Below are 27,845 nucleotides of genomic sequence, written 5' to 3'. Positions count from 1 at the left end.
TAACTTCCGAAAGCAAGACGCTTTGCTTACTTAAATTAACAGTACATTCCACTAAATTTGGGCACTACTTTCCAAATGTAAATCGTTAATTTCACAAGCAACTAAGCGAGAACCCAAAAAATAAAGACAAGCAGTAAATATTACGTAAGGTTTTCATTTATTTAAAAGATCATTCACAAAATACCATATCCATAGATTTACTTTCTGTCATATAGCTGAATGTGTTAAGTGTTTGGAATTCCATTCTTACATTTTAAAAGTCAACTGGATCGCCCAGTTTAGGTGAATTTGTTTTGTTCTTAATCTTTTCCACATTGAAGATGTAAGTAGGTCATCTGAAAGCATCAGGTTTGATTACAACCACATAATGCATGTCTTTCTTAAGGTTAAGTATTGGTGTTACACAAATGGTTCTTATTTCAGAAGCAAAAATGACAAGTGGAAGGAAGGAAAGGATGAGTTCTGTAAATTGCTGAGACCAGGTGACCAAGACAACAGAGAAGCCAAGGGTGCCGGCCAGCAAGGAACTACTTTCTAAGCACACGACGCGCAGGCCCCGGGCCCTCCAGCCACGCTGGTGAGGTCTCTCCCCTCGGGGGCTCTCGGGTCCCCAAACTGCTCCCAGTGGGATGGGCTGTGACTCAGGTGCTAAAGAATGTGTTCACACACAGGTGTTCAAGCTCAGCAGCTGTGGCCCAGCTGTGTAGCCCGAGGCGGGTGGACACTGGGGGGAGTAAGCATCCCAGAGATGGAACCTGAGGACCCCGAGGCCAGTCAGTTATCTCAAAGTTCTGGACAGCTCTGCACAGTCAAACTCTCAATTCATCAGGTGGAACGGAGTAAAGCGCCAGATTCTAGGCCCATTTTCATTCTAAAATTAAGGGATGGTGGGAGGCACAGTATCTCACTGTTACCTACACAGATGACACAGTTTGGTAGGAAGCGGTGTCTGTGCCAGGAGGTGAGCCCGGCATAGCACCACCACCAGCAGTCCCCAAAGCACCTCTGCCCAGCGGAAAGGAACCCAAGGCAATTCCTACATCCAGCCACGGCGGAGCCTCTAGTACAGCCGGCCAAAGAAGGGAATCGGTGTGGCCATCGTGTCGAAAGAGCACTAATAAAGCACACGAACACAGCAGTGCACTCGCTGCAGCGCCTGTGCGCACTGCCCACCAAGAGCCCCCACTATTCTTTGACAATTTGCTGTTTGAAATATGAGTCTATCCTGCCTGAACAGTCCATCTGGGCAGGGGGTAACGGAGGCAGGACTACCTATAAATAGTTACAGGAAGGAATGTGCCAAGATCAACAGTTATTCAATCCTTGTTTTGAAAGCAAGGTGTCCCGAATTCTGTATGTTGATCAGAGCTGAATAAAAACAAGATGCTATCCAATTTGTGACTTCTGCTTTTTTTTCTAGGAAGCCACAGCAATACAGAACTCAACATGCAGGTCAGGAGAAGCACTGAGAAAACCAAAGGAAATGGCCAGTGTGGTTAAAATAAAGAGAGCGCAAAGCAGAAAAATGAAGCAGCACCTCAATCCAAAGAACTCCCGCCTGGCAGCTGCCTTTGTCCCTCAAGAAAAAGTCATGTGCTGGAAGGAAACAAGGAGCGAGAAGGAAAAAGGACAGAAGGAAAAAAGGAAGGGAGCGGTGGGAAAAAGAAAAAGAAAAAGCACAAAACAGGCACCAGGTAGCTACAGCAAAGCCAAGAATGTACTAAAAACCACTTGTTAACTGTTGACATGCACTCACGAGCTCTGTTTCCGCTGTGAGAAAGGAGGGCAAAGGTCGGGCGCAGGAATGGTGGCTGCAGGACTGCCGTCTGGGGGGCTGGCCGGGCGGTGGTCGCGCTCGCACTCCCCCCACACCCCTCTCCCTCCCAGCTGCAAGCTCATTCTTGCTCCTTGTGAACAACTTCCTCTCTGGGCCTGGCTCCCCCGAAGATCGCGGAGTTGGGGTTGGCTACTTGATTGAGGGGCGTCGCGACTGTTCGAGGTTTTAGCTGGAGTCGTGGCCTCTGTGCTCTTTCCTCTGGAGGAGGGAAACAAACAATACGGTTTACACAGGGGTCGTGAAAAGAGGCCCCCGAGCCCTCCACTGACCAGTCAGCGCAGTACCTTCTGTTGGTTCTCTGAAATCCATACTGGACCCCCGAAGGGGCGGGCCATCTCTGAAACGACTGCCCATGGGGGGGCCCGTTCGCCGGTCACCTGGGCGACTCCCTCCCCTGCCTCCTAAGAAGTCATCCCTGAAACCTGAGGACGGAAGATGACACTGAATTACTTTTTAAATTACTATCTCACAGCTGATTGCACAGCTTGTGCGAACTGTTTAAATGTTAAATTCTTTAAATCGTCCAGCACCAGAAGTTTTTCCAAAACAAAGTGAATTGAAAATGAGTCCAAAAGTGTATCTGCTGGGCAATGGCAATGCTAAGAGACTTTTCAAATAAAAAAAAAACCTTAGGAGAGAAAAAAAAAAAAACAAGCTGTTTAAATTGTTAGCTTGCAGGGAAAGACTACATTCTAACATGGCCTAAAACTCCTCAAAGCATATTTTATTGTTTTCTAATGTAATCCATACAGTTAATAAAAAGATAAACCTGAAATTTAGAAGTTACAATTTAGAATGCAAAATCATGTGAAAAAAGCTAGCTACGAAGACAAAATAAAAATACGCAGTCACCTCTGGGTGACACTTTCCATTTTTCTGTTTCTGCTGCAATTCGGGTGTGGATCACTCTAAAAGCAAAGCACCTGTGTGTAAACAAAGCTGTGATCAGGCTCACTTCCCCCAAGAGAGGGCGCCAGAGAGCAGGGACCACATACCCAGCGCCCACCTCCTCTGCTGCAAAGGGTCGCGCCCGGCCCGCCATTCATTTGTGGGACTGCTAAAATGACCAACAGAAGTAAACTGCCTAAATTAAGAGTAAGCTTATGCAGCTCCTGTTATGGCTCAGCACGTTACGAATCTGGCACTGTTGTGAGCTGGGGTGTAGGGGTAGAGGAGGCTTGATTCCTGCACTGCTGTTGCTATGGCTGTGGCACTGGCCCGCAGCTGCAGCTCCAATGTGTCTCCTGGCCTGGGAACCTCCATATGTTGCAGGTGCAGCCCTAAAGAGCAAAACAAAAACAAAAAACAAGAGTAAGCTGCAATTCTCATCAGTATGAAGAAATTTTCTCAACTGACTTAAAGATAATTCATCCTGTAACTGTATAACCTATTGAAGTTAACTTTTAGTAACAATTTAAGACTGCAATTAAACACATGAGCTTGTCCCTTTCTGTTTAAGCTTCTAAAGGTGACAATTATTTGTACTCACTCCAAGGACTGTCATTGCCCAAAGCTTTGTAGGAACTCATCCTTGAGAAGGAGCCTGAGCCTGAGGAATATTCTTCTAATACATGGCAGCTCCCCATTATGCCCATGTTTCACGTCTGCACATCTGTCTACTCACTAAAATTTATTTGTAATCCCCCAATCAATTCCTGGGGCTTTCTGCGGTCATTCAGACATGAACAGTGAGATCTGAGTCACCTGACCTGCACATTCCCAGCTGAGGTCAAACAAGGCAACACTCTGCCTTTCCGTCTCAGCTCAAACTATAAACAAGTGTCCTTTTCACAATCTACTTCATGCCAGGCTTGTGGTCTTTTGTGATTTTCAATGGTGATTTTGCTATTTAAAACAGCACCCACACATGTGAAGTGTTGGTTGGCGTTTCTTTTCGTCTCTTTGAGGGCCATACCCATGGCATATGGAGGGTCCCAGGCTAGGGGTCTGATCAGAGATGTTGGTGCCAGCCTATGCCACAGCCATAGCAATGCCAGATCCTTGACCCACTGAGTGAGGCCAGGGATTGAATCTGCAACCTCATGATTCTAAGTCAGATTAGTTTCTGCTGTGCCATGATGGGAACTCCCTGGTTAGTGTTTCTAAGAGCAAGAAGGCTGGGATGTGCCTTGTAAATAAAGGCATGGAGTATAGTGCAGTTCTGAGTTCACTGTTAATCAAATACATAAATAAAATAAGGTGTCTTTAACAGAAACACATAAAACAGGTTAGGTATTCACTGGCTGACAGTAATACAATCAAGAGGCTCACAGTGTTTCCTGAAGGAGCAACGGTTCAGAATTCACCACTCCGGTGTTTGCAGAGCCTGACTACCACAGAGAGGGAAAACCAACTATCCTCAACAGTGACGTATTTGTGTTCTTTAAGGGCAAGGGATTTGGGAACTGATCAAGTTATGTGAAACTCAGTTCAGAGACTAAGAACAATTTCAATTTAAGCAAAACAAATAATGGAAACAATTCTAAAAAGATTTAGGCCAACAGAAGCAATGCTTTGGGGGAAAATCCTCTTGGATGCATATGGTCAGGTGTAAAGGTCTTAGCAACGTGGGATCCAAGCTGCGTCTTTGACCTACACCACAGCTCATGGCAACACTGGATCCTTAACCCACTGAGCGAGGCCAGGGATCGAACCTTCGTCCTCATAGATACTAGTCAGATTCGTTTCCGCTGAGCTGTGACAGGAACGCCAAAGGTATAAGGTTCTCTATAAAGTCTTTTTTAACAACCAGAGCTTACAACCCTTCATTAAACAAGTTTAATTCAAACATTTAACCTGACATTTCCCCCCCCACTAGCCTGTGAAGTGTACCTTTCCAAGTGAGTATGAAAGTAAAGTTACTCCTGTTGTATTTATTTATTTTTGCTTTTTGGGGCTGTGCCCACAGCATATAGAGGTTCTCAGGCTAGGGGTCCAATCAGAGTTGTAGCTGCTGGCCTACACCACAGCCACAGCAATGCAGGATCTAAGCTGCATCTTCCACCTATACCACAGCTCACAGCAAACACCAGATCCCTGACCCACTGAGTGAGGCCAGGGATCGAACCTGCATCCTCATGGATACTAGTCCGATTTGTTTCCCGCTGTGCCACGAAGGGAACTCCAGTTACTCCTACTTTAATATAGGATTGTTAAATAATTATTGCTAACAGTGTTTAGTATAAAACCTATCAGCTCACACCCACATTGACAAGGTACATTAACTGCTACTTTGTCCAGGTTTGTGAGAGAATATAACAGAGGAAAAAAAGTATACGTTAATATCAAGTGACATCCTCATTTCAAAATCTCTTAGATATGAGCAGTGGGAAGATTATATGAAGGAAAGGCAAAGTTTGACATTAACAATTACCTTGTCTTGAAGTTTGATGACAGATTTTTGGGAGACCCACTATTCATGAGACTCTTCCCGGCCTTCTAGACAAAGTCTAGCTAGTTTCTGGTTAACAGGGCCTCATTTGCTTTCTTTCTTTTCTTTCCTGGCCACCCAGCAGCATATGGAGGTTCCCAGGCCAGAGATCAGGTAAGAGCCACAGTCTCACCTAAGCCACAGCTATGGCAATGCCAAATCCTTGACCCATGGTACTGGGCTGGGCATTGAACCTGTGTCCCAGCACTCTCAAGATACTGCCAATCCTTGGGAATTCCTGATTTTTTGTTTTTGGTATTGTCTTTTTCTTAAAAAAACAAAAACAAAAAAACAATGAGCGGAGTTCCTGTCGTGATGCAGTGGTTAACGAATCCGACTAGGAACCATGAGGTTGCGGGTTCGGTCCCTGCCCTTGCTCAGTGGGTTAAGGATCTGGCGTTGCTGTGAGCTGTGGTGTAGGTTGCAGACATGGCTCAGATCACGCGTTGGTATGGCTCTGGCATAGGCCAGTGGCTATAGCTCTGATTCGACCCCCAGCCTGGGAACCTCCATATGCCACAGGAGCGGCCCTAGAAAAGACCAAAAAAAAAAAACCATTCTCTTCTGGGGCAGCAGGTTAAGGATCTGGTGCTGTCACTGCAGACACCTGGGTTGCTACTGTGACATGGGTTCGATCCCTTGCCCAGAAACTTTTCACATGCCATGGGCACAGAAAACAGTCAAGAGTTTTGAGGGTTTAAAAAAAAAAAAAGTTTTGTGGGTTTTTTGTTTGATTTTTGGCTGTACCTGCTGCATGCAGAAGTTCCCAGGCCAGGGACTGAACCTGAGCCATAGCAGTAACCTAAGCCTCAGCAATGACAATGCCTAGTCTTTAACCACTAGGCCACAAGGGAACTCCAGCATCATTCTTTTAAAGAGTAAAAAAAGTGTATTTCACAATTTTTTTTTTGTCTTTTCCAGGCCCACACCTGAGGCATATGGAGGTTCCCAGGCTAGGGATCTAATTGGAGCTAGAGCCACAGCAACGCGTATCTGAGCAGCACCTGTGACCTACACCACAGCTCATGGCAACACCGGATCCTTAACCCACTGAGTGAGGCAAGGGATTGAACCAGCAACCTCATGGTTCCTAGTAGGATTTGTTAACCACTGAGCCATGACGGGAACTCCTATTTTCACAAATATTGTATAGAGTCAGTATTCCACCATGTGGAGACTGCTGGTTTTAGATTATCACCAAAGCACTGTAGTTTATTTACAGTGGAACTGGTGGGTGGCAAGGCTGTTTCTCTGGCTATGTTCACTTCAGAGTGAAAAAAGCCCAGGCTAAGCCAGTTATAGAAAGACACTAGTTCCTTTGGTAACCCCCAAAGGTATGAGCTCAGGGTGTTATTTCTAGTACTAGGAAATGCAAAAAAACATTCTGGCAGGTCAGAGACCACCATTCATCAAGTGGTGCTATACCTGTGGTGGCTTTGAGAAGACAATTGTTGCATTTTTCAATCAGAGACTAGCTTATACATAAAATTACAGGTTTACTGGATTATACTGTACTTTTATGAATAAGCTCATTTCTGATTGGCTATAATACTTTAAAAACAGATATAAGCAGTCATTTAGCTAAAGCAGAAACAGAAATGAAAAATTAAAAAAAAAAAAAAACTTAGACTCACAAGACTAGTTCTTCCCATACTTACCAGTTCCTTTCTACTGAGTTTTTGTTTTGATGGGTGGAGGGTGACAGGGTGGGTGGGCGGTCACTAATAATCTCATTTTATATGGTGTCCAGGGCCAGAGATAATCTCAAGTTTACAGCAAAGAAAAAAAAGACTTTGCATTTTCTACCTTACTGTTACAACTGATGTTTTTACCACATATAAATTACTTCCGTATTTTTTTTTTTACAAAGTAAGAGATGAAGAAGTATTTGGGAGATCAACCATTCAAAGCTCTTAAATTGGCACAAGGAGGCAGTACCCACTGGTCTGCCTTGGAGAGTTAAGAAAAGCAATGACAAAGCGGATTATGTCCACCATTAAGGGACAGGAGCTCCAAAGAGGCTGTCAAGACTACCTTTTACCATCTAAGAAGGCGCCACCAGGAACCATTACTGTGAGGCTTTCTGTAATCTTCTAGAACCTCCACCCTATTTCTAGAAGTAAAAGTACTTCTGTTTGTGCCAGACACACAAGAACCACCCAGGGGTTCCCCTGGGCTAGACCCTGAGACAGGCTCATGAGATAAAGGCACATATGAGTAGGCTAAGAAAAGGTAACAAAAAAGGTGGGTCAGTCCAAGTTGCCCACAGTGTGGACTTTTCAAGCCGTGCCCCAAACATTTAGGTTCTAACAGAGGCTTACTGCATGCCTGGGTACCTTTTAGGAAAGTTTCATTTGTGAAATGAACTAAGGAAGTAGTCTGGCCAGGCGGGCTACTCACAAGAAATGTACAAGAGCAGCAAGGCCACTGAAAAAGGTAAGTGGTGATACTTTAAATACTGATACCGGAATTGAAGTCATCCCGGGAATCCCATCCACCTCTAGATTCTCGAGAGCCACCCATTCCTGAGGATACACAAAAAAGATAAAGTTGAGGTCGTACCATTACCTTGCTGCACGAACATGGAAAAATTCACTGGGAAGATGTACAACTCATGTGATGGGAAGTTCAATGAAATTAGAAGAGTTTTTGTTGCCAATGGGAAGAAAGAAAAAAAACAAAAACAAAAACAAAAGCCAAAAACCAAAAAACCCAGGCTTGCAGAAGCATCATTCATTCTAAGACTTCACAGGTTTTTAAAAGCTCATGAGCACCTATCAGACCCATGACAGAGTTCTACTGGTAACCTTCCAGGGCTGTCATCAGGGGGCAGACAGCAAGTTTTACGTTCAGCTGGAGAAGAACCAATCACCTCTGTCATCTGGTCCACCTTTCCTGAATCCAAAGCCGCCTTTGTCTTGTTTTCTGCCTTCTGCAATGTCCACACGAAGTGACCGGTCACCCAAGAGCTAATGATAAGGAGAAAATACTGTTCAGTATTGGCAAGGAAAAAACTCACCTCCTAACACCACAGAGAAAGCCTGAGTGTACTTACTGCACCATCGTATGTCAAGGCTTCCTTAAGGGAATCCACTTCATCAAACTCTACATAGCAGAATCCTGTAAGAGAAAACACACTTCAATTTTCTCAAGCAATTCTGGGTTAAAGATGAGGGGTCTGTACTATTTCCCTATATCCAAACTACCACTTTTTGTTCTGTCCAGATGGCAGTAGACCGAAGAACCTAAAAGAGCATATTTCACTTTTCAATAAACAGAACTTGACTAATATCCCCCCCCCAACCTTTTTTTTTTGCTTTTTAGGGCTGCACCCGCTGCATATGGAGGTTCTCAGGCTAGGGGCTGAATCAGAGCTATGGCTGCCGGCCAACATCACAGCCACAGCAATGCCAGATCCCACTGAGCAAGGCCAGAGATCGAACCAGCAACCTCATGGTTCCCAGTCAGATTCTTTTCTGTTTCACCACGATGGTTAATTCCCCTCTTAATTATATTCCTTTTTGCTCCTTTTTATTATGTTCTAGCAGAAACTGCTAACCAAGTAGGCACTGAAATGGCAGCTGTGTCTTTATACTAATGAATTAAATATAACAGGTCTTCAGTGACCTGCCTTCCTTGGGTCACTGAAGAGCTGTTAGTTCTGACTCTGAATGACTTCAATATAACCCAAGAGGGGCTTTAAGACACAGACTGCAAATTCGATACCAAACATGCTTTGAAGGAAAAGGCTAAATCTACCTATACTCACTACTCAGGGAGCTGCATAAAAAAACATATACCCTTGGCAACAAGTGCATCCTCCTTGGGATGCCAATTACTTAAGGAGAGCGGACGGAGATACAAGCGTGCTTTACGGACAACCTGAGTCCCTGATGCTAGATTCTGACAGAGGCCTGTAAGCAGAGAACTCCAGACAGAGGAAACCCCGCCCTCTTTCTCACCTTGAAAGAATAAGCCTTTCCTTCTACCTTCAGCATTAGTGTCCACGCCCCTTCCTTGCCATCTGGGTCAAACAATCCCTCTGCCCCATATGCTCACTGCACCTCTATTACCACCCCTCCCCATGCTGTATGATGATGACACTTCACCTTCAAAGCCCATTAAACTGCAAGTGCTTCAAAAGCCTGGGGCCAAACTTTTCCTGTTCACCATGTGCTTATGTAAAGAATATACTGCATAGGAGTTCCCATCATGGCGCAGTGGAAAAGAATCCCGCTAGGAACCATAAGGTTGTGAGTTCGATCCCAGCCCTCGCTCAGTGGGTTAAGGATCCAGCATTGCTGTAAGCTGTACGGTAGGCCAGCAGGTACAGCTCCAATTTGACCCCTAGCCCGGGAACCTCCATATGCCATGGCTGTGGCCCTGAAAAGCAAAAAAAAAAAAAAAAAAAAAGGAATATACTACTTAGGTGGAGCCCCCCTCTCCCCATCAAGCCATTTCCCCTCAGTGGATTCATTCACTGTTCAGGGAAGTGAGAAAACTACTTCCAAGTTCAAAGAGGCAACACCAGCCTAGTCACACATCTCACATTCTGGAGCTACTGAAACTACCTCTGCCCTTCTATGAGACAAACTCTAAAACCTGCTGCTACCGACCCAGCCCAAAAGGCAGCTTCACCCACACATTTTTACCTTACAATTGGTTCTTAAGGCTTCCCAGCAGTGGGACTTACCTTTACCAGCTTTACTGATGTTTGTTTCCACTGTCTGCTCACTTACTATAACAAGGCCTTCTTTAGGTTCTTAAGTCAGAAAGCTTTCAAAATGACAAAAATATATACAGAGCCACTCTGATGAGCAGCAGCTATGCTTCTTGTACACCCCAGTCCCTCTACTTTTCATGAACACACTTCTTTCTGGGTAATAAAGCAAACCAAATGCCCTGTATCCTGCACCACACACTGAAATACAGGGCATTTTGGTTCCAGAAGCCTTGCAAGCGATGACAATGCCCATGTGATTCCTCATTCTCACCCCTTCTCTGCCCGTGATTAACCTGCAGTTTGAGTCAACCCCTCCCCACACGCAGGCTCTGAAGTCACAAGTGTATAATGACAACGTGCACTAGGTTCCCTTTTAGACTCCATAATAAACTAGATTATGGGAACACCACCAAGGAAAATGCATGTGTCAGCCAAGGTGCGATGCACCTGAAAAGTCCTGGGTTTTAACCATTCATTTATTGTGCAGTAACTCCTTTTCTGGCAGAGACAGGCTACTATATAGGCCAGGCAAACTCCAGATTTACTTGGCTATATGCTACCTAATTCTACAAGCTAGATTATGTATAAAACATGTCCCCTCCACCCGCAACAGAACTGAAGACCTATGAGTTAAAGGGCTAGCTTATTTTATCTGCCTGGATCAGGGAAATGTTTGAAACACTTTCACAATTACAGCCTCTTGGTTTAGACCCTTCCCTGCCTAAAATAATGCACAGTAAAAAATCCCCAAACTCACCTTTAAATTTGTCTGTGTCTTTGTCTCTGACTAGCCGTACACTCCTTATGCTGAGATCCTTAAAGATAGCATCTATGTCGCCCTGAACCGTATTAAAAGGTAGGTTTCCTACATAGGCTGTGTAGGGGGGCTCTGTGGGCAGCTCCTTCTGGCTACGGGAACCATGGCCACCAGCACTGCCACGGGACCTAGGAGGGAAACAGACAGGATTCAAGTCTGACCACCTGTTCCTGCCCCAGAGGGCCAAGGAAAACATCTCCCACTCAGCCACACCACCCAGGTGAAACAGTCCTATCTAATGCATACAACTACTTCCGAAATGATGAGGTGTATTCCAAAAAAATCACCTATGAAAAAGGTGCTTACTTGTGGATGACAGAAATGTCCACAGAAACACAGAATCTATGTCGACATACATTTCCCTGAAAAATCAAATCCAAATATAACATCCTCCTGTAATGGTTCTCTCCTATCCTTGTAGGAGGAGAGAAGTTCAGCCAGTTCCCTCCCTCATACTCAGTGCTGACACACACAGAAACAGACTGTCCACTTACTGCCCTGAAGCTGAAGTTTGACACATTCATAATACAACTGTGTCTTGCTACAGTCTGATTAGAGATGCTATGCTCTAACAGAAATGTTATTAGCAGAGTTCTCGTGGTGGCGCAGCGGTTAACAAATCTGACTAGGAACCATGAGGTTGTGGGTTCGGTCCCTGGCCTTGCTCAGTGGGTTAACGATTCGGTGTTGCCGTGAGCTGTGGTGTAGGTTGCAGACGCGGCTCGGATCCCACGTTGCTATGGCTCTGGTGTAGGCTGGTGGCTACGGCTCCGATTCGACTCCTAGCCTGGCAACCTCCATACACCATGGGAGCGGCCCTAGAAAAGGCAAAAAAAGACAAAAAAAAAGTTATTAGTGTTTGTGGAGCAAGTACCGTGTAAATACTACTCTCCACTCCATGTACTGCCTCCCTGAGGCTTCAATTTTATTTTATCTTATATTTATTTATTTATTTTTCTGGTCTTTTTGCCACTTCTTGGGCCACTCATGCGGCACATGGAGGTTCCCAGGCTAGGGGTCGTATTGGAGCTGTAGCTGTCTGCCTACGCCAGAGCCACAGCAACACGGGACCCGAGCCACATCTGCAACCTACACCACAGCTCACGGCAACACCGGATCCTTAACCCACTGAGCAAGGCCAGGCATTGAACCCACAACCTGACGGTTCCTAGTCGGATTCGCTAACCACTTAGCCACGATGGGAACTCCCCTGAGGCCTCAATTTTAGGGTGCATATTAATCCATTTAAACCTCAATGTCACTTCCTTAGCTATGACAAGAGGTGTTTACTTGTCCATGGTTGTAGGGTTTAAAAGTGGCAAAGGCAAGATAACGACTCTTACCACATCATTGCTAATTTGCAGGGGTACTGGTTTAAATCCCAGCTCTGCCACATACTCACACCATCATATAACCTTGAGGAGTTACTCAATTTCTCTAAACTTTATTTGGAAATCTGGGTTTATACTAACCAAGACCTTGAATTATTGAGAAATAATACAAGGTGCTCCATATACTGCCTGACACACAGTACACATATGCAGAGTAACAGTGACCATCACAGCAACAGTGACCACCGCCATCTACAACCTGAGGTTCAAAGTGTTTGATAGATAAATTTCTTTTTGGCTGCAAATGTGGCATGCAGAAGTTCCTGGGCACGCAGGGAATGAACCAATGCCACAGCTGTAACCCGAGCCACAGCACTCATAACGCTGGATCCTTAACCCACTGAGCCACAAGAGAACTCCAATAATTAACAAATAAATGGGGCCATTATACATTTGTCAAAGCCCATAGAATGTTCAGCACCAAGAGTGAACCTTAAGGTAAACTTAGTGATAATGACACTATCGATGCAGGTTCACTGACGGGACAAGTGTACTGCTCTACTCTGGGGAAGCAGTAGATAGCAGGGAAGCTGTCCCCCTATGCATTTGTGAGGGCAAGGTTTTGTTTTTTGGTTTTTTTTTTTTTGCTTTTTAGGGCCACACCCATGGCAGAAGAGGTTAAGCCATGGAAGTTTCCACGCTAGGGGTCAAACCAGAGCTGCAGCTGCTGGCCACAGCCACGCCAGATCCAAGCCATGTCTGTAACCTACACTGCAGCTCATGGCAACAATGGATCCTTAACCCAGAGTGGGGCCAGGGATAGAACCTGCATTCCCATGGATACCAGTTGGGTTTGCTGAGCCACAATGGGAACTCCAACACTTTTTTTTTAAAGCAGAAGGACCAGGCTATGATATAATCCTTAGCTAAAAAATTTAAGTTTAATAACTCAGAACTCTGCTACTTCCCAATAGAAAATCCTTCATTCTGTCCTAGAAATACCAGAAAAATAGGTTTTCAAGTGACCATCACAGCAGCAGTGACCACCGCCATCTACAACCTGAGGTTCAAAGTGTTTGATAGATAAATTTCTTTTTGGCTGCAAATGTGGTTTATAAGTTTACTTATTCTGCATTCCCATAACCATAAAACCTAAAATATTTTCAGCAAGATATTCTTTGGGACTGGATATTGAACGTGTAAGATACCAAATAACATTTGGGGAGTTCCCGTGGTGGCACAGTGGTTAACGAACCTGATTAGCATCCATACGGATGCCAGTTCGATCCCCGGCCTTACTCAGTGGGTTAAGGATCTACAGCTCTGATTCGACCCCTATCCTGGGAACCTCCATATGCCATGGGAGCGGCCCAAGAAATGGCAAAAAGACCAAAAAAAAAAAAAAAGAAAGAAAATGGAGGTATGGAGTTCCCGCTGTGGTGCAATGGGATCAGTGGCATCTCTGCAGTGACTGGACACAGGTTTGATTGACACCGTGGGTTAAAAAGGACCAGGTGGTGCTGCAGTTGCAGCGTAGGTTACACTTGCAGCTGCAGTCTGATCCCTGGCCTGGGAACTCCATATGCCGAGGGGTAGCCAAAAAAAAGAAAAACCCCATAATATCAATTGTGTGAAGTCTATGGTAGATTAAGCCTGCTTCAGAATACAATGGTCAGGAAGAAGCAGACTGACCTCTGGTATATAAAACAGGCCAACATCCTGTGAAACTGGATTGGGATGATCATTATACAACTACAGATGCGGTTAAAAAAAAAAAAAAGAAAAGAAAAGAAAACAGGCCAATAGATGAGGCAAAGCTGGAGGTCTGGGTAGACACCCCCCCCCCCCCCCCCCGTCCCAAAACCCTGCACTTCAGAAAAAGAGACCTGCAGTGCCCGCCATGGCTCAGTGGAAACGAACCCGACTAGTACCCATCAGGATGAGGGTTTGATCCCTGACCTCGCTCAGTGCATTAACGATCCAGCGTAGCTGTGGCTGTGGTGTAGGCCAGCAGCTGTAGCTCCAATGCGACCCCTAGCCTGCGAACTTCCACAAGCTGGCAGGTGCATCCCTAAAAGGACGACGATGACAACAAAGAGAGACCTGATAATCTGTGCTGCTAATTCCCAGGCCCTATCACCCCCACCACTGAGCAATGGTCCCCCCCGCTCATTACTGCTGCCCATAGGAGACAGTCTATATGCAAGTTTTAAAAGTAATGACTATATCCTCAGTAATTTAAGAAATTCAACTTTCAACTCCAGGTGCGATTTTCCAAAACCCATTACAGACAAATCACTTTTCTTCATTCAAATCAATAAAGTAACAATGTCTATTAAATACGGAGCACCATGCTGAGGGCACAAACCTGAGATTTGGTTCCTACCCTCAAGGAGACCATAATTCAGCCAAGGGGGTCCAGGCACCTAGAAAGGGTAAATCACATCCCAAGTAAAGGACTGCAGAAAATTCAGGAGAAAGCAGGGTGCACCATTTGAGCAAAAGGAAATTGGATTCTATTTTCCAGACAGCAGACAAAACACTGAAGTCTAAAATGGTAACATATAAGTGAAGATACATAGGAGAGATTAGAGGAAGCATGACTACAAGAAAAAAGAGAAGAGAATATTAGGGCTGAGATTAGATTTGTTAAGTGGCTGAAACAGATGATCAAGTGCTCAAGACTTGCTTCCAAAGTATAAAAATATATCAGTAAAATACAATAAAAAATAAAGGACACGTGCTGTTATTTCTGGGAAACAATTTTTTTTTTTTGGTCTTTTTAGGGCTGCACCCATAGCATAGGTAAATTCCTAGGCCAGGGGTGGAATTGGAGCTGAAGTCACTGGACCATGCCACAGTTGCGGTGACATCAGATCTGAGCCACGTCTGCAACCTGTAACACAGCTCATGGCCAATGCTGGATCCTTAACCCACTGAGTGAGGCCAGGGATTGAACTTATGTCCTCATGGATACTAGTCAGATTTGCTTCCACTGAGCCATGACGGGAACTCCATTTCTGGGAAAGAATTTTACAAAGATTTTTAGATGCATTAGAAACTATACCGGATTTATGTACGGTTGCTATCATTCTTAAAACTTTAAGACCAGGGAGTTCCTGTCGTGGCGCAGTGGTTAACGAATCCGACTAGGAACCACGAGGTTGCGGGTTCGGTCCCTGCCCTTGCTCAGTGGGTTAACGATCCGGCGTTGCCGTGAGCTGTGGTGTAGGTTGCAGACATGGCTCGGATCCCGCGTTGCTGTTGCTGTGGCTCTGGCGTAGGCCGGTGGCTACAGCTCCAATTCGACCCCTAGCCTGGGAACCTCCATATGCCGCAGGAGCGGCCCAAGAAATAGCAAAAAGACAAAAAAAAAAAACCAAAACCTTTAAGACCAGTGCCAAGATACCACGACCGTAAGAGTATTAACCTCTCTGGTATTTGGAACACTGGGTGCTCTGCTACTTCTGGGTGATATCTGAGTTAGTTCATCAGGGCTCATCAACAACTTTCATGTGCTGTCCCGAAATACTTATGAGCATACTATCCTGTGGCATGAGGCACTATCCTAGATCCTACATAAAATCACAGTAAGACTGCCTTCATGAGAATACAATGCAGGGAGTTCCTGTCATGGCACAGCAGAAACGAAACTGACTAGGAACCATGAGGTTGCGGGTTTGCTCCCTGGCCTTGCTCAGTGGGTTAAGGATCCAGCATGGCCGTGAGCTGGGGTGTAGGTTGCACATGCGGCTCGGATCCTGCATTGCTGTGGTTGTGGTATAAGCCAGCAGCTGTAGCTCCGATTAGACCCCTAGCCTGGGAACCTTCATATGCTGTGGGTGCAGCCCGGGAAAAGACAAAAAGACAAAAAACAAAACAAAACAAAACAAAACAAAAACAAGAAAGAAAAAAGAAAAGAGAGAATAAAATGCAGATAAGCAATAAAGACAAAATCCACTGGGCATACTTAGGGGAAAAAAAAAATGTGTAAACTACTTGGTTTCTAGACAATAAAGAAGCTTAGGCTCTCAAAAGCCAAGTCCTTGTTTCATAAACACCATTTTATTCTACTTGTTATTAACTCTTCCATTAGTAAAATACACTAGTTACAATCACTGAACCAATATCAATACATTACTAACTAAAGTTCAGTTAATTCAGATTTTCTTAGTTTTTACCTAATATCCTTTTCCTGTTCTAGGATCCTATCCAAGATGCCACATTACATTTTAATTGTACTAAGGTGTTATTTATTTTGCTTTTTAGGGCCGTACCCATGCCTTTCGGAAGTTCCCAGTCTAGGGGCTGAATTGGATCTGCAGCTGCGACCGAAAAAACAGTTCACAGCAACGGCAGATCCTTAATCCACTGAGCAGGGCCAGGGATGGATCCCACCTCCTCATGGATCCTAGCTGGGTTCATCATTAACTGCTGAACCACGAAGGGAACTCCCATACCTTAGATTTTAAAAAGTTAGCCAAGGAGTTCAGGTTGTGGCTCGGTGGGTTAAGAACCCAACTAGGATCCATGAGGGGATGGTAGTATCGATCCCTGGCCTTGCTCAGTGGGTTAAGGATCCATCGTTACTGTGAGCTGCAGTGTAGGTAGCAGATGCAGCTCAGATCTGGTGTTGCTGTGGCTGTGGTATAGCCAGCAGTCTCTGATTCAACCCCCAGTCCAGGAACTTCCATATGCTGCAGGTGTGGCCATAAAAAGACAAAAAAAAAAAGCTAGCCCAATGCAACTTGGATTAAAGATACTTTATTTCCAAGTAGATCTTCCTCTGCAAAGTGAATGTATTTTCCAAGGCTTTCAATTAGACTCAAAATTAAATCCCTTTATCCTGACAAGCGTCATCACTACAGGATATGCATGAAAGCCTCTGAAAAGTAAACACTGGGGGAGGGTGGAGACAGTGTCTCTGGTGAATTTTTCAATGAGCCCTATTTCAAGGAGCACTCTTCTGCTGTGAATGGGATCTTAATAATTCAATCACATCTGTAAGATACAAAAAGCAATGTAGGGAAGAAAATGCAGTCTTTCTGAGGCAGAAACTCTTGTCTAGTTCACTGCTTTATCTCTAGAACTACTCTAGTATCTGATACTCAGCAGGGGAGAAGGTACAAAGCCACAGGCCTATTAACTAAGGATTGCGAGTAACCTCCTTCAACAACAAGGGTATTCTTATTTGGAAAAAAATTCAGACTATAAGAGAGGGTTGGAGTTCCCATCGAGGCACAGTGTAAAGGAATCTGACTAGGAACCATGAAGTTGCGGATTTGATCCCTGGCCTCGCTCAGTGGGTTAAGGACCTGGCATTGCCATGAGCTGTGGTGTAGGTCACAGACGCAGCTTGGATTCCGAGTTGCTGTGGCTGTGCCGTAGGCTACAGCTCTGATTAGACCCCTAGCCTGGGAACCTCCATATGCTGCAGGTGTGGTCCTGAAAAAACAAGAAGACCAAAAAACAAAGCAAAACAAAACAACAAAAAAAAAGACGGTTACACGTATTCAAATGACATTCCCAATTAGGTACCGAAGTGTTTTTCAAAAAATCTTTCTAGTTGTGCACAAAAGCAATAAATACATCCTACATCAAAATGGAATACATGCACATTCCTACACGTTAACTACACAAACCATTTTTAAAAAGCTTGTCCAAGGGTACTAACTCATAGTAGAATGAACTCTATTCTGTATTCCAGTTCATCTTCTAAAAAAACTGCTTGTCAGGACCTACTAAATAAATTTCCTCATTTACCAACAGGACACAATCAGCAGTTTGCAAGCCTTGTTTTAGATGAATAGTGAACACATAAGGGATTGCTGGTTACATAGTTTTTAGGGAACTTTTCTTACTAGGAAAAAGGTATTCACCTCAATGTACTAAAATATTGGACTCCTACACATTAATGATAGTGGGTTAGTAATTTGATAACTTCACATGGGTGAAAAAGGTTACTCGTGATCCAAAAGTTCAGTATTTTCCAGAGGAAATAAAATCTTAAAGCTCAAGCTATTTATTGGTCCTAAGAAATGTCACCCCCACCCCACGTCTGTCTTAAAGCTATGATGTAATCTATTCCTATGAATTAGTTCTGAACTTTATAGGCAGAGTTCTTTTTTTCAGTTCTCCTTGTGGTGCAATGGGATCTAGGGCATCTCTGTAGCACCAGGACACAGGTTCAATACCAGAACAGTAGGTTAAAGGATTCAGTGTTGCCATAGCTATAGCGCAGGTTGCAACTGTGGCTCAGATCTGATCCTTGGCCTGGGAGCTCCATATGCCTCGGGGTGGCCAAAAAAGAAAAAGAAAAAAAAAAAAGGAAGAAAGAAGAAAGGGGCTTATTATTTGAGATTTGACATTCCGCATACTATCAGCTCCAATTTTTTTTTTTTTTTTTTGGCAGTCTTTCTAGGGCCATACACATGGCACATGGAAGTTCCCAGGCTAGGGGTCAAATCAGAGCTGTAGCTGCCAGCCTATGTCATAGCCACATATGACCCAGCCTATGTCAGAGCAACACCAGATCTGAGCTAAGTCTGTGACTACACCACATCTCACAGCAACATCTGACCCTTTAACCCACTGAGTGAGGTCAGGGATAGAACCTGCGACCTCATGGATATTACTCAGGTTCATTACCACTGAGCCACAATGGGAACTCCAGGAACTCCATTTCATTTCAAAGTAAACTTCATGTTTTCAGGTAATGTTGAATCTTGGATAGTCATTTACAACTATCCAATTAATTTTAAAATTTCAATTATTTACACAACTAAAAATTGCCATTGATAAATCATTTAAAACCTCAAGTTCAAAGGCAGAGCCAATGATTCTTCTCTTCATTTAATATTTGTAAAATCATATAAATCTAAGAAACATGTTCTAAAACATACATATGCATTAAAACAAAATACTTAATACTTAACAAAAATTACTCGTTGATACTCAATTTTAACTTACTGCTACCTCACATATGACAGTTACAAGTATATTAAAAGTATCTGAAAAAGGGCCACATAACCCTTTAAAAACAAACAAGGAGTGCAGAGGGTTAAGGATCTGGTGTTGTCACTGTTAACAGCTCAGATGGCTGCTGTGGTACAGATTTGACACCTGGCTCAGGGACTTGCAATATGCCAAAGGTGTAGCCGTTAAAAACAAAACATACACCAAAAAACCCCAAACAGCCAAGGGGAGGGTGGATAAGAGGAGGACTCTATCAATTAAGAGATTTAGTAAACAAACCACCAAATGCAACATGCAAACTTTGTGTGGCCCTGATTCAAACAAACCAGTTGAACATCAAAATTTATGAGCTAATTAGAGAAATTAAAATATTTACTGGGCTGTTGAAATGATAGTAACAGCTAAGATTTACTTTAAGGAGTTCCCATTGTGATTCAGTGGAAATGAACCCTACAAGTATCCATGAGCATGTGGGTTTGATCCCTGGCTCCGCTCAGTGCAGTGGGTCAAGGATCCAGTGTTGCTGTGAGCTGTGGTGTAGGTGGCAGACATGGCTTGGATCTGGCATTGCTGTGGCTATGGTGTGGGCCAGCAGCTGCAGCTCCAATTCAAACCCCAGCCTGAGAACATCCATATGCCTCAAGTGCGGCCTGAAAAAGCAAAAAAAAAATTCAGAAGTGAGTTCCTGTGGTAGATAAGCGGTAACGAACCTGACTAGTATCCATGAGGACTGGGTTCCACCCCTGGCCTCGCTCAGTGGGTTAAAGGATCCAGCAGTGTCGTGAGCTGTGGTATAGGTTGCAGACTTGGCTCAGATCCCACATTGTTGTGGCTGTGGCTGATCTGACACCTAGCCTGGGAACTTCCATGCGCTGCACATGAAGCCCTAAAAAGACTCCCCACCCCCCCCAAAAAGTGTGTAGGAGATGAGTTAAGCAAGGTGGTACAGATGAAATAAGAGTGGTCACTTTTTTTTTTGTCTTTTGGGGGCCGCACTTGCAGCACATGGAGGTTCCCAGGGTAGGGGTCTAATGGGAGCTGTAGCCACCAGCCTTCACCACAGCCACAAGTCCAAGCCACATCTACGACCTACACCACAGCTCACAGCAACGCCGGATCCCTAACCCACTGAGCAAAGCCAGGGATCAAACCCGCATGCTCATGGATGCTAGTTGGGTTCGTGAACCACTGAGCCACGATGAAAACTCCAAGAGTGGTCACTTTAATGAGTATATGGGTCAGGTCATTACAATAGACTCTGCTTTAAAATACTCATTTTCGGAGTTCCCGTGGTGGCACAGTGGTTAACGAATCCGACTAGGAACCATGAGGTTGCAGGTTCAATCCCTGGCCTTGCTCAGTGGGTTATGGATCCAGCGTTGCCGTGAGCTATGGTGTAGGTTGCAGACATGGCTCAGATCCCACGTTGCTGTGGCTGTGGTGTAGGCCGGCGGCTACAGCTCCAATTAGACCCCTAGCCTGGGAACCCCATATGCTGCGGGAGCGGCCCTAGAAAAGGTAAAAAAAAAAAAAAGGCTAAATAAATAAGTAAATTAAATACTCATTTTCCTCCCTACAATGGGGAAGATAAATGAAACAGTAACAGCGAAAATACAGTTAAAACTGGGAAATAGGAGTGGAAATAAATTCAACTAGGAACCACGAGGTTGCAGGTTCCACCCCTGGGTTAAGGATCGGGCGTTGCCATGAGCTGTGGTGTAGGTCACAGATGAGGCTTGGATCCTGCATTGCTGTGGCTGTGGTATAGACTGGCAGCTACAGCTCTGATTCGACCCCAGGCCTGGGAACTTTCATATGCTGAGGGTGCGGCCCTAAAAAGACAAAAACAAAAAAAACCAACAACAACAAAAAAAAACACAAAAAAACCCCAACCAACTAACTTCAGCATATCAAAGAATGTTCTTGATAAAGCGGTAAAAATAATTTTTAAAATATCACCCATGTTTAAAATACTCCAATGGGAACGAAGCACTTCTGCTTCTTACAGAAATACATTTTTACCTGAAAGAACTGACAAACTATGGTTCAGATTTGGATACAAGGCAGACGTTTTCTTGTAAATGAAGTGAGTTTATCACTTCAAGGAAAACCACAGCACTGTCTGCTGCCAATAAGGAAACACCAGTGTTCAAGCAAAAATCAGAATTTAGAAAACCCATATTCATCAATACATGCCTGACAGTCTCCCAATACCAGAAATTTTTCTGATGAGACTGATGGTGAGGTGACATTAATGAACATGATTTTTGACACTGTCAAGTGAAGTGTGTTCACATCTGGGAGAACCCCACAATACAGTGAACTGAATTTTCCCAATGAGCAATCTATCATGTGACAAAAAGCCATGCATTGGTAAAGGATCCATTCAAAATATCAATCTATACATTTTCATTTACGAGTATGAAAAATTTATTACTGCAGTTAAACTTTATGGAAACTACCACTTGCTGAGATTTGATATACTAGCAAATAAGAATGCTTACAATTACCTGAAAAGGCTATTAAAATAGCCCTCCCATCTCCAACTACTTATCTGTATAAGGCTGGACTTGCTTCATATATGTCAACCAAACAACCTATCAAGGGTGAATACAGAAGGAGCTCTGAGAAACCAGCTGTCTTCTATTAAACCAGATCTTCAGAAGATTCCAAAAATGTAACTAATTATTTCAATTATGGAAGAGTGCGCAGAGCAAGGGAGATCACCATCTCCAGCTACCCTATACTCAAGGGAGTACAATGGGGGCATCATTGTATCAACATTCTGCTACACATCCAGAGAGTCTACCAAGAACATTTTAAAAACAGTAACATGCTTAGCAAACAAAAAACCCTAGGACATTCAATTTAAAAAGATAACTCAGGAGTTCATCTGTGGCTCAGTGGTTAACGAATCTGACTAGGAACAATGAGGTTGCGGGTTCCATCCCTGGCCTTGCTCAGCGGGTTAAGGATCCGGTGTTGCCGTGACCTGTGGTGTAGGTTGCAGACACAGCTCGGATCCCTCGTTGCTGTGGCTCTGGCGTAGGCCGGTGGCTACAGCTCCAATTCGACCCCCTAGCCTGGGAACCTCCATATGCCGCGGGAGCGGCCCAAGAAATGGCAAACACACATACACACACCACACAAGACAACTCAGACATCACAGCTGTTAAGTGCAATCAACATCAAGTGATCACTGCTCTCATACTCTGAGTGTGCAGGTCTAACCAGCTGCAGAAATGAGGCATGCCATGGTCTCCTGCCCAACACGCTTCCATTTCTAGGGGAAACTGGAAGATGGATCTGACCTAGGGCTGACTCCCCCCACCCCCCTCCACCCCCCAACCAAACATTCTTCTTTGTATGTTCCAAGTTCTTGAATTTGTGAAGTCTTTCCAGAACACTAAGGCCAATTTCAAGTAGTTTTTTTTTTTTAGAAATCTCAGAAATTTAGAGATTTCAAACATACATTCTGTTATAAACCAATAATGTACAAGAACAAATTATTTAGGATTCATTTATAATATTTGTGGTATTACATTATGCTTTATGTCTAAAAAATGAACAGCTTTCCTTTAATTAGCTTCAGAAATATAGCCAGGGAAATAAAAAACTCACTCCAGCTAATTCAATAAAATTTTTCCTACTCTTATTAACTCCAAAGGAAAGAGTTTAAGAATTAAAAAATTATACATCAATAGCTGCCAACTACTAAGCGTATTTTATGTGTGCCGGTACGGTGCCATGCATTTAACATCTCATTTAATACCCCCCAACAGCCCTATAGAGAGGCGTTCTTACATGCGGGGAAAACGAGACTCAGAGGGGCAAAGGAACTTGCCTGGATCCCATAGCTTATATGCCCTGGTCTGCCTTATTCTAAAGCTAGAACTTGATTGAACCATCTCTCAGAGACCTCTTGGTAAAGCCAAGTATTTGTGGTAACTATTCTCATAAAGGACAAAGATTTGGCATCAAGCTTTGGGAGACTGAGGAGAGGAGAGAAGGATGACAATAAACCCATTTGTTAGGTAAACAGGATTTCAGAATAAGCCTTTCAACACCTTTACAGGTCCCTCATCAGTGGAACCAGCTAGTTTTTATACATCTTCTTTCCCATTTTAAGTCCTAAAATACACCTCGAAATTTAGACAGATGACAAGCTTAAGTCCTGTAAGACTCAAAGATTAGAATTCCAAACACCCTAACGGGATCCTAATAAAGAATATTTAACTTTTTGTAGTTTAATCAACTTTTAGCAGGTACTATTTCAGCAATGCCAGTTCTGGCTGACTCCAAGTTCCACTCTAACTCTTGGGACTGATACTAGTTTTAGGAAAGCACTCAAAAAAACTTTTGTAGGAGTTCCCGTCGTGGCTCAGCGGTTAATGAACCCAACTAGTATCCATGAGGATGTGGGTTCTATCCCTGGCCTTGCTCAGCGGGTTAAGGATCCGGTGTTGCCGTAAGCTGTGGTGCAGTTGCAGACGCGGCTCGGATCCCGCGTTACTGTGGCTCTGGCGTAGGCCGGTGGCTACAGCTCCGATTAGACCCCTAGCCTGGGAACCTCCATATGCCGAGGAGCGGCCCAAGAAATGGCAAAAAGACAACAACAACAAAAAACCCCCCAAAACCCAAAACAAACAAACACAAAACTTTTGCAGTTACAAAGGTAAAATCAGTATTACTCTTCACTTCATTGCCGATGTTAAACGAAAAACTGGAACCTCAGAAAGATGATTTAGCCAACTGCAAAAAAAAATACATTCAAGATCTGGTACAATCAACTCTTGATAATTTGGAATTTTGTTCTGACTTGCTTTCTGAGCAACAACGCAATCCCCAGCTCTCTCCTCTGCTGCTAGGACAGGCCTCTATAGACTGGGGAAATAAAGCAGTTGTTCAGTATCGATTCCTGACAACCGTACGGGTTATCACACACAACCGCAAAATAAACTTAAAAGGAATGTATAATTATTAAAACCCAAGATTCTACTGCACACTTCAAACCCACTACTCCTTTCATCTGTGATCCAAGGTGCTTAGAGATGTGACATCTTACCTCGGTAAAGTGTTTTAGACTAGAGAGAAGTTGCCTTACGTAAGTACCAAAGTAATACCACCAGACCAGCTATCTGCATAAGCATTGTTATCTGGACATAAACAACACTAAGATATGTATCAATGTGAACATAACTGAAACATGAAAATTATCACTGAAGAGTATCTGGTCAACTATCCAACATCATAATACACTTCAAAGATCCCAATAACTGATACCTTCCGGATTTGGTGAAACTAAAACAATCTTAACCACCTGGAATATGAAAGTTTTGGCACAGACTGCACCACTATGTGCCTGATCCCCTGTAGTTTCCAGACTCACTCCAGACACCGCCGAAAAGAACATACAAACTCACAAACAGATTTTTAAAACTACTTTTAGTAATGTGAGCAGTATTTCCTATGTACTTTTATTTGAAAAAAAATTTTTTGTTTTGCTTTTTAGGGCCGCACCTGTGGCATATGCAAGTTCCCAGGCTAGGGGTTGAATCCGAGCTACAGCTGCCAGTTTACACGACAGCAACTCAGGATCCAAGCTGCGTCTGCGACCTACGCCACAGCTCACAGCAACACAGGCTCCTTGATGGAGGCCAGGGATTGAACCTGCATCCTCACGGATGCTAGTCATATTCGTTTCCACAGAGCAATGATGTGAACTCCTAAAGGGGTTTTTTAATTAGGAAGTTCAGGAGATGAATGGTGCTAGATTCTATCCTCAGTTTTTGGAGTACAACTGGGCAAAAGGCTAACACTGTCCTTTGTCTTTTGATATTCTAAAAATAGCATCTTAAGAGAAATTTACTTTTTTTAAGTGAGAATTGCAACAATTTTAATTTTTATTTATTAATTTATTTTTTATTTTGCTTTTGAGGGCTGAACCTGCGGCACATGGAGGTTTCCAGGCATGGGGTCCAATCGGAGCTACGGCTGCCGGCCTACGCCACAGCAATGCTGAAATCTGAGCCTCACTGCGACCTACACCACAGCTCACACAAAGCCAGATCCTTAACCCACTGAGCGAGGGATTGAACCTGCAACCTTACGGTTCCTAGCCGGGTTCATTTCTGCTGCGCCACAATGCAAACTCCAGAAATTTACTTTTGATTATGATTTGCTGTTCAAGGCACTCCAACTGTCAAACTGACATTTACTGAAAAGTCCACTTGAGCACCTCAAGCCACCAGAACAGCTAGTAAAGGCAAAATTAAAAACAAAACCCCAGGCTCTGTATAACGCGACTAACAATGTAGTCCCAAACCAACTAAAATTCCTTGGATCTGTCTTAATTTGTTTTCAAATTACCTAGGGTTTTCCTAGATAGTTTCAAATGTTTTTTGAAACCAGTGAAAGAAAAAAAACAAAAAAAACAAACAAAACCAAACCCTAGTTATTAAATTTCAAGATGACTGAAGTACACATTTGATGTCTAGAAACCTACCCCAAAGGCAGTAATTCTACCTGTCGTCCAACATCTATTTCTTTTTTATTAGCAAATAAAGTATTCTTTGAAATAACTGGTGGCTCCACCTCCCTTAACTTCTATGTTCTAGTGCCCTGAATGTTACTGGGTACGCTCCTACACCCAAACAAGCTTTTTTATTTGAGCCATTCCCAACCAAGGTATTAAAATCATTCTTCACCAAACAAAGTTACTTTAGGGATTGAAACCCAGGAGATCGGACACCTCAGTAGGTACTATTGTGGTGTTATCTGGGAAAGTAATCCTTTCTGTGTACCACACAAAGGCCAAGTGTGCCGCTGACAAATAGCAAAATATTCATAGCTATCTTCTAAATTCTGTATGAGGTTAACTCGCGTCTAAAAAAAAATTATCCAGGGCGAGTTCCTGGAATTAAGCCCCGTATAAGCTTATTCACCAGTCAGGGATTTTTCTTTCCAACAAGGTGCCTCAGTTACATATAGTCTGTGTAGCACCAGAATCAGAACGAAGGCTAAATGCGGTTCCTTCTCCAGATCAGATGGAGTAACCGGGCAGAATAACACTTTCTGCCAAGAAGCAAGAAGCACTTGTCAACGAGGCACTCTGACCCAAGACAGGATAGATACAATGCGGTGATGTACTTGTTTTGGTTGGTCTCCCCCCATTCAGGGCTGAATTGGCCTATTCCTGGGCTCCAGCCGCCAAATCCCAGCCTCACACGTAAAGGGAAGGGAATCGCCCCTCTCTCGGCCTTCCGACCTTACCCAGCCCGCTGGCCTCATGGCGAAAGGAACCAGGAAGCCTGCAGTGCAGGCGGACAACAGGACAACAGGAAGCCGCGGCCAGGACCGAAGCAGGGAAGGCCGTGGCCCCCACCCCTGCGTCGCAGCACAGCCGTACTGGGGGATGGGGCTGGAAGCGGGAGCTTGTCCTCATAGGCACTCGGCGCGGCTGCGGCCTGGCCCTGAGGTCGAGGCACAGGGAAGACGACACGTCACAGGTAGCGGGGGGCACAGGGAGTGATCTGCCCCGCGAGCAAGACCTTGGGAGCCTAACCGCCGCCCTCCCCTCCCCGAGCGCGCCATTTCCAGGCTCCGGCCCTCCAGGCGCGTCTCCACCAGGCCTCCGCCGGTCCAGCACGGCTCCTATTGCTTGCCGCCCCGGGTGAGCGCCGGAAGGCCACCGCCCAGGGGCCCCCGACCCCGCCTGCCTCCCGCGCCCGGCCTGGGCCAGCGCACGTCCGCCTCACCCTCTGCCGCCGCCAAAGCTGCTGTAGGCCCGATCGTCGTAGGTATCGAAGTCCGCCATTTGCCGTCTCCGCTCCGAGAGGAACCAGGGTGAGCAAGGAAGGACCCCGCAATATAACTCCCCCCGCCCCGCCGCCGGGGCTGTCCTCCGCGCCGCCTGATCGCAAATCGCACGCACGCACGCGCGCGTGCGCGCACATAAGCCGCGCCGCGCCCGGCCTGGGCGGACGGGCCTCTTCTGGCCCGGCGCGCTTTGCGGCCCACGTGGTGCGGCAGCACCTCGGCCGAGCGCCTGCCCTCGCGCCGCTGCCCATTGTGTGCTAGCCCAGGGGCTTCAACCCGCAGCCGCCTCCTGCCCCCGCCCCGCCCCGTGCGTGGACGCGAGCCTTGCGTTCCCTCGCGAACCTCCGGTCGCTTCCTCTGCGCGCTGTGAAGGCTTTCCAGGCTGGCCTTGGAATCTGCGCCGGGCCCGCGGTGCTTCTGTCGCTTAGCTTTTCGAACTCCAGACCTGGGAGGGACCACAGAGGCCTCCTCCGCTTGGCTCCACTCCGACACCCTCCCGGCCAAGCGGTCGCTCTCTTAACACCAGCATAAGGGTCACCTCCCCCAGGACGGAGACCCCACAGAGCTAAGCACTTGTTGAGAATGCACAGAGGCGAAGGGCCTGGGAAGGGTGAGATCGAGGTCAGGATCCGAGCATGCAAGTCGATAGGGATGCTTTTCTGAATGCGGCCTGGATGTTGGCAGGGAGGGGGTGTTGGGATTGGAGTATAGGTTGTTGAAGCAGCAAGAGTTGGAGCCTCTTTCTTTTGAAAAAGAATTGCCTCAAGCAATAGCAAAGAATGGATATGCAATAAGAAGTCATTACCTTGGTAATGTCTAGGCAGAATTTAAAAGAATCAGTATTTTTGCAGTACATGCTTTGTACTGTTGTATATATTTAACCATTTTCTGCTACTGTATCCCAGTGCAGGCAT

The 27,845-nt window shown here is 44.9% G+C and overlaps 1 protein-coding gene across 2 annotated transcripts; it reads right to left on the bottom strand.

The window, feature by feature from the left end:
- Positions 1 to 138: 138 nt before the first annotated feature.
- Positions 139 to 27,062, bottom strand: EIF4H (eukaryotic translation initiation factor 4H). 2 transcript variants are annotated; one of them, XM_047779883.1, is made up of 7 exons: positions 26,871 to 27,017; positions 10,748 to 10,935; positions 8,323 to 8,387; positions 8,140 to 8,236; positions 7,733 to 7,792; positions 2,122 to 2,259; positions 139 to 2,035 (listed from the first exon to the last, which is right to left on the bottom strand). In XM_047779883.1, the coding sequence occupies exons 1-7, from the start codon at positions 26,927 to 26,929 to the stop codon at positions 1,896 to 1,898; spliced, it is 747 nt and encodes a 248-aa protein (XP_047635839.1). In that variant the 5' UTR covers positions 26,930 to 27,017; the 3' UTR covers positions 139 to 1,895. The 2 variants fall into 2 exon arrangements, with proteins under 2 accessions (XP_047635839.1, XP_047635840.1); XM_047779884.1 differs by lacking the exon at positions 7,733 to 7,792 and having other exon boundaries at positions 26,871 to 27,062.
- Positions 27,063 to 27,845: the final 783 nt, after the last annotated feature.

The sequence above is a fragment of the Phacochoerus africanus genome, chromosome 5 (genome assembly GCF_016906955.1).
Source record: "Phacochoerus africanus isolate WHEZ1 chromosome 5, ROS_Pafr_v1, whole genome shotgun sequence".
NCBI lineage: Eukaryota > Metazoa > Chordata > Mammalia > Artiodactyla > Suidae > Phacochoerus > Phacochoerus africanus.
Note: the sequence above shows the minus strand (reverse complement) of the source record. Positions and strands in the feature narration are given on the sequence as shown.

Bases quoted from the DNA above. Each gene is read 5' to 3' on its own strand.
- EIF4H (XM_047779883.1), bottom strand. From the start codon at position 26,929: ATGGCGGACTTCGATACCTACGACGATCGGGCCTACAGCAGCTTTGGC. The intron at 8,388-10,747 runs GTGAGTTTGGGG...TTTCTCTTACAG, and splicing joins AGACACAGACAAATTTAAAG to GATTCTGCTATGTAGAGTTT. The intron at 2,036-2,121 runs GTACTGCGCTGA...TCCCTCCTCCAG, and splicing joins TTTCAGAGAACCAACAGAAG to AGGAAAGAGCACAGAGGCCA.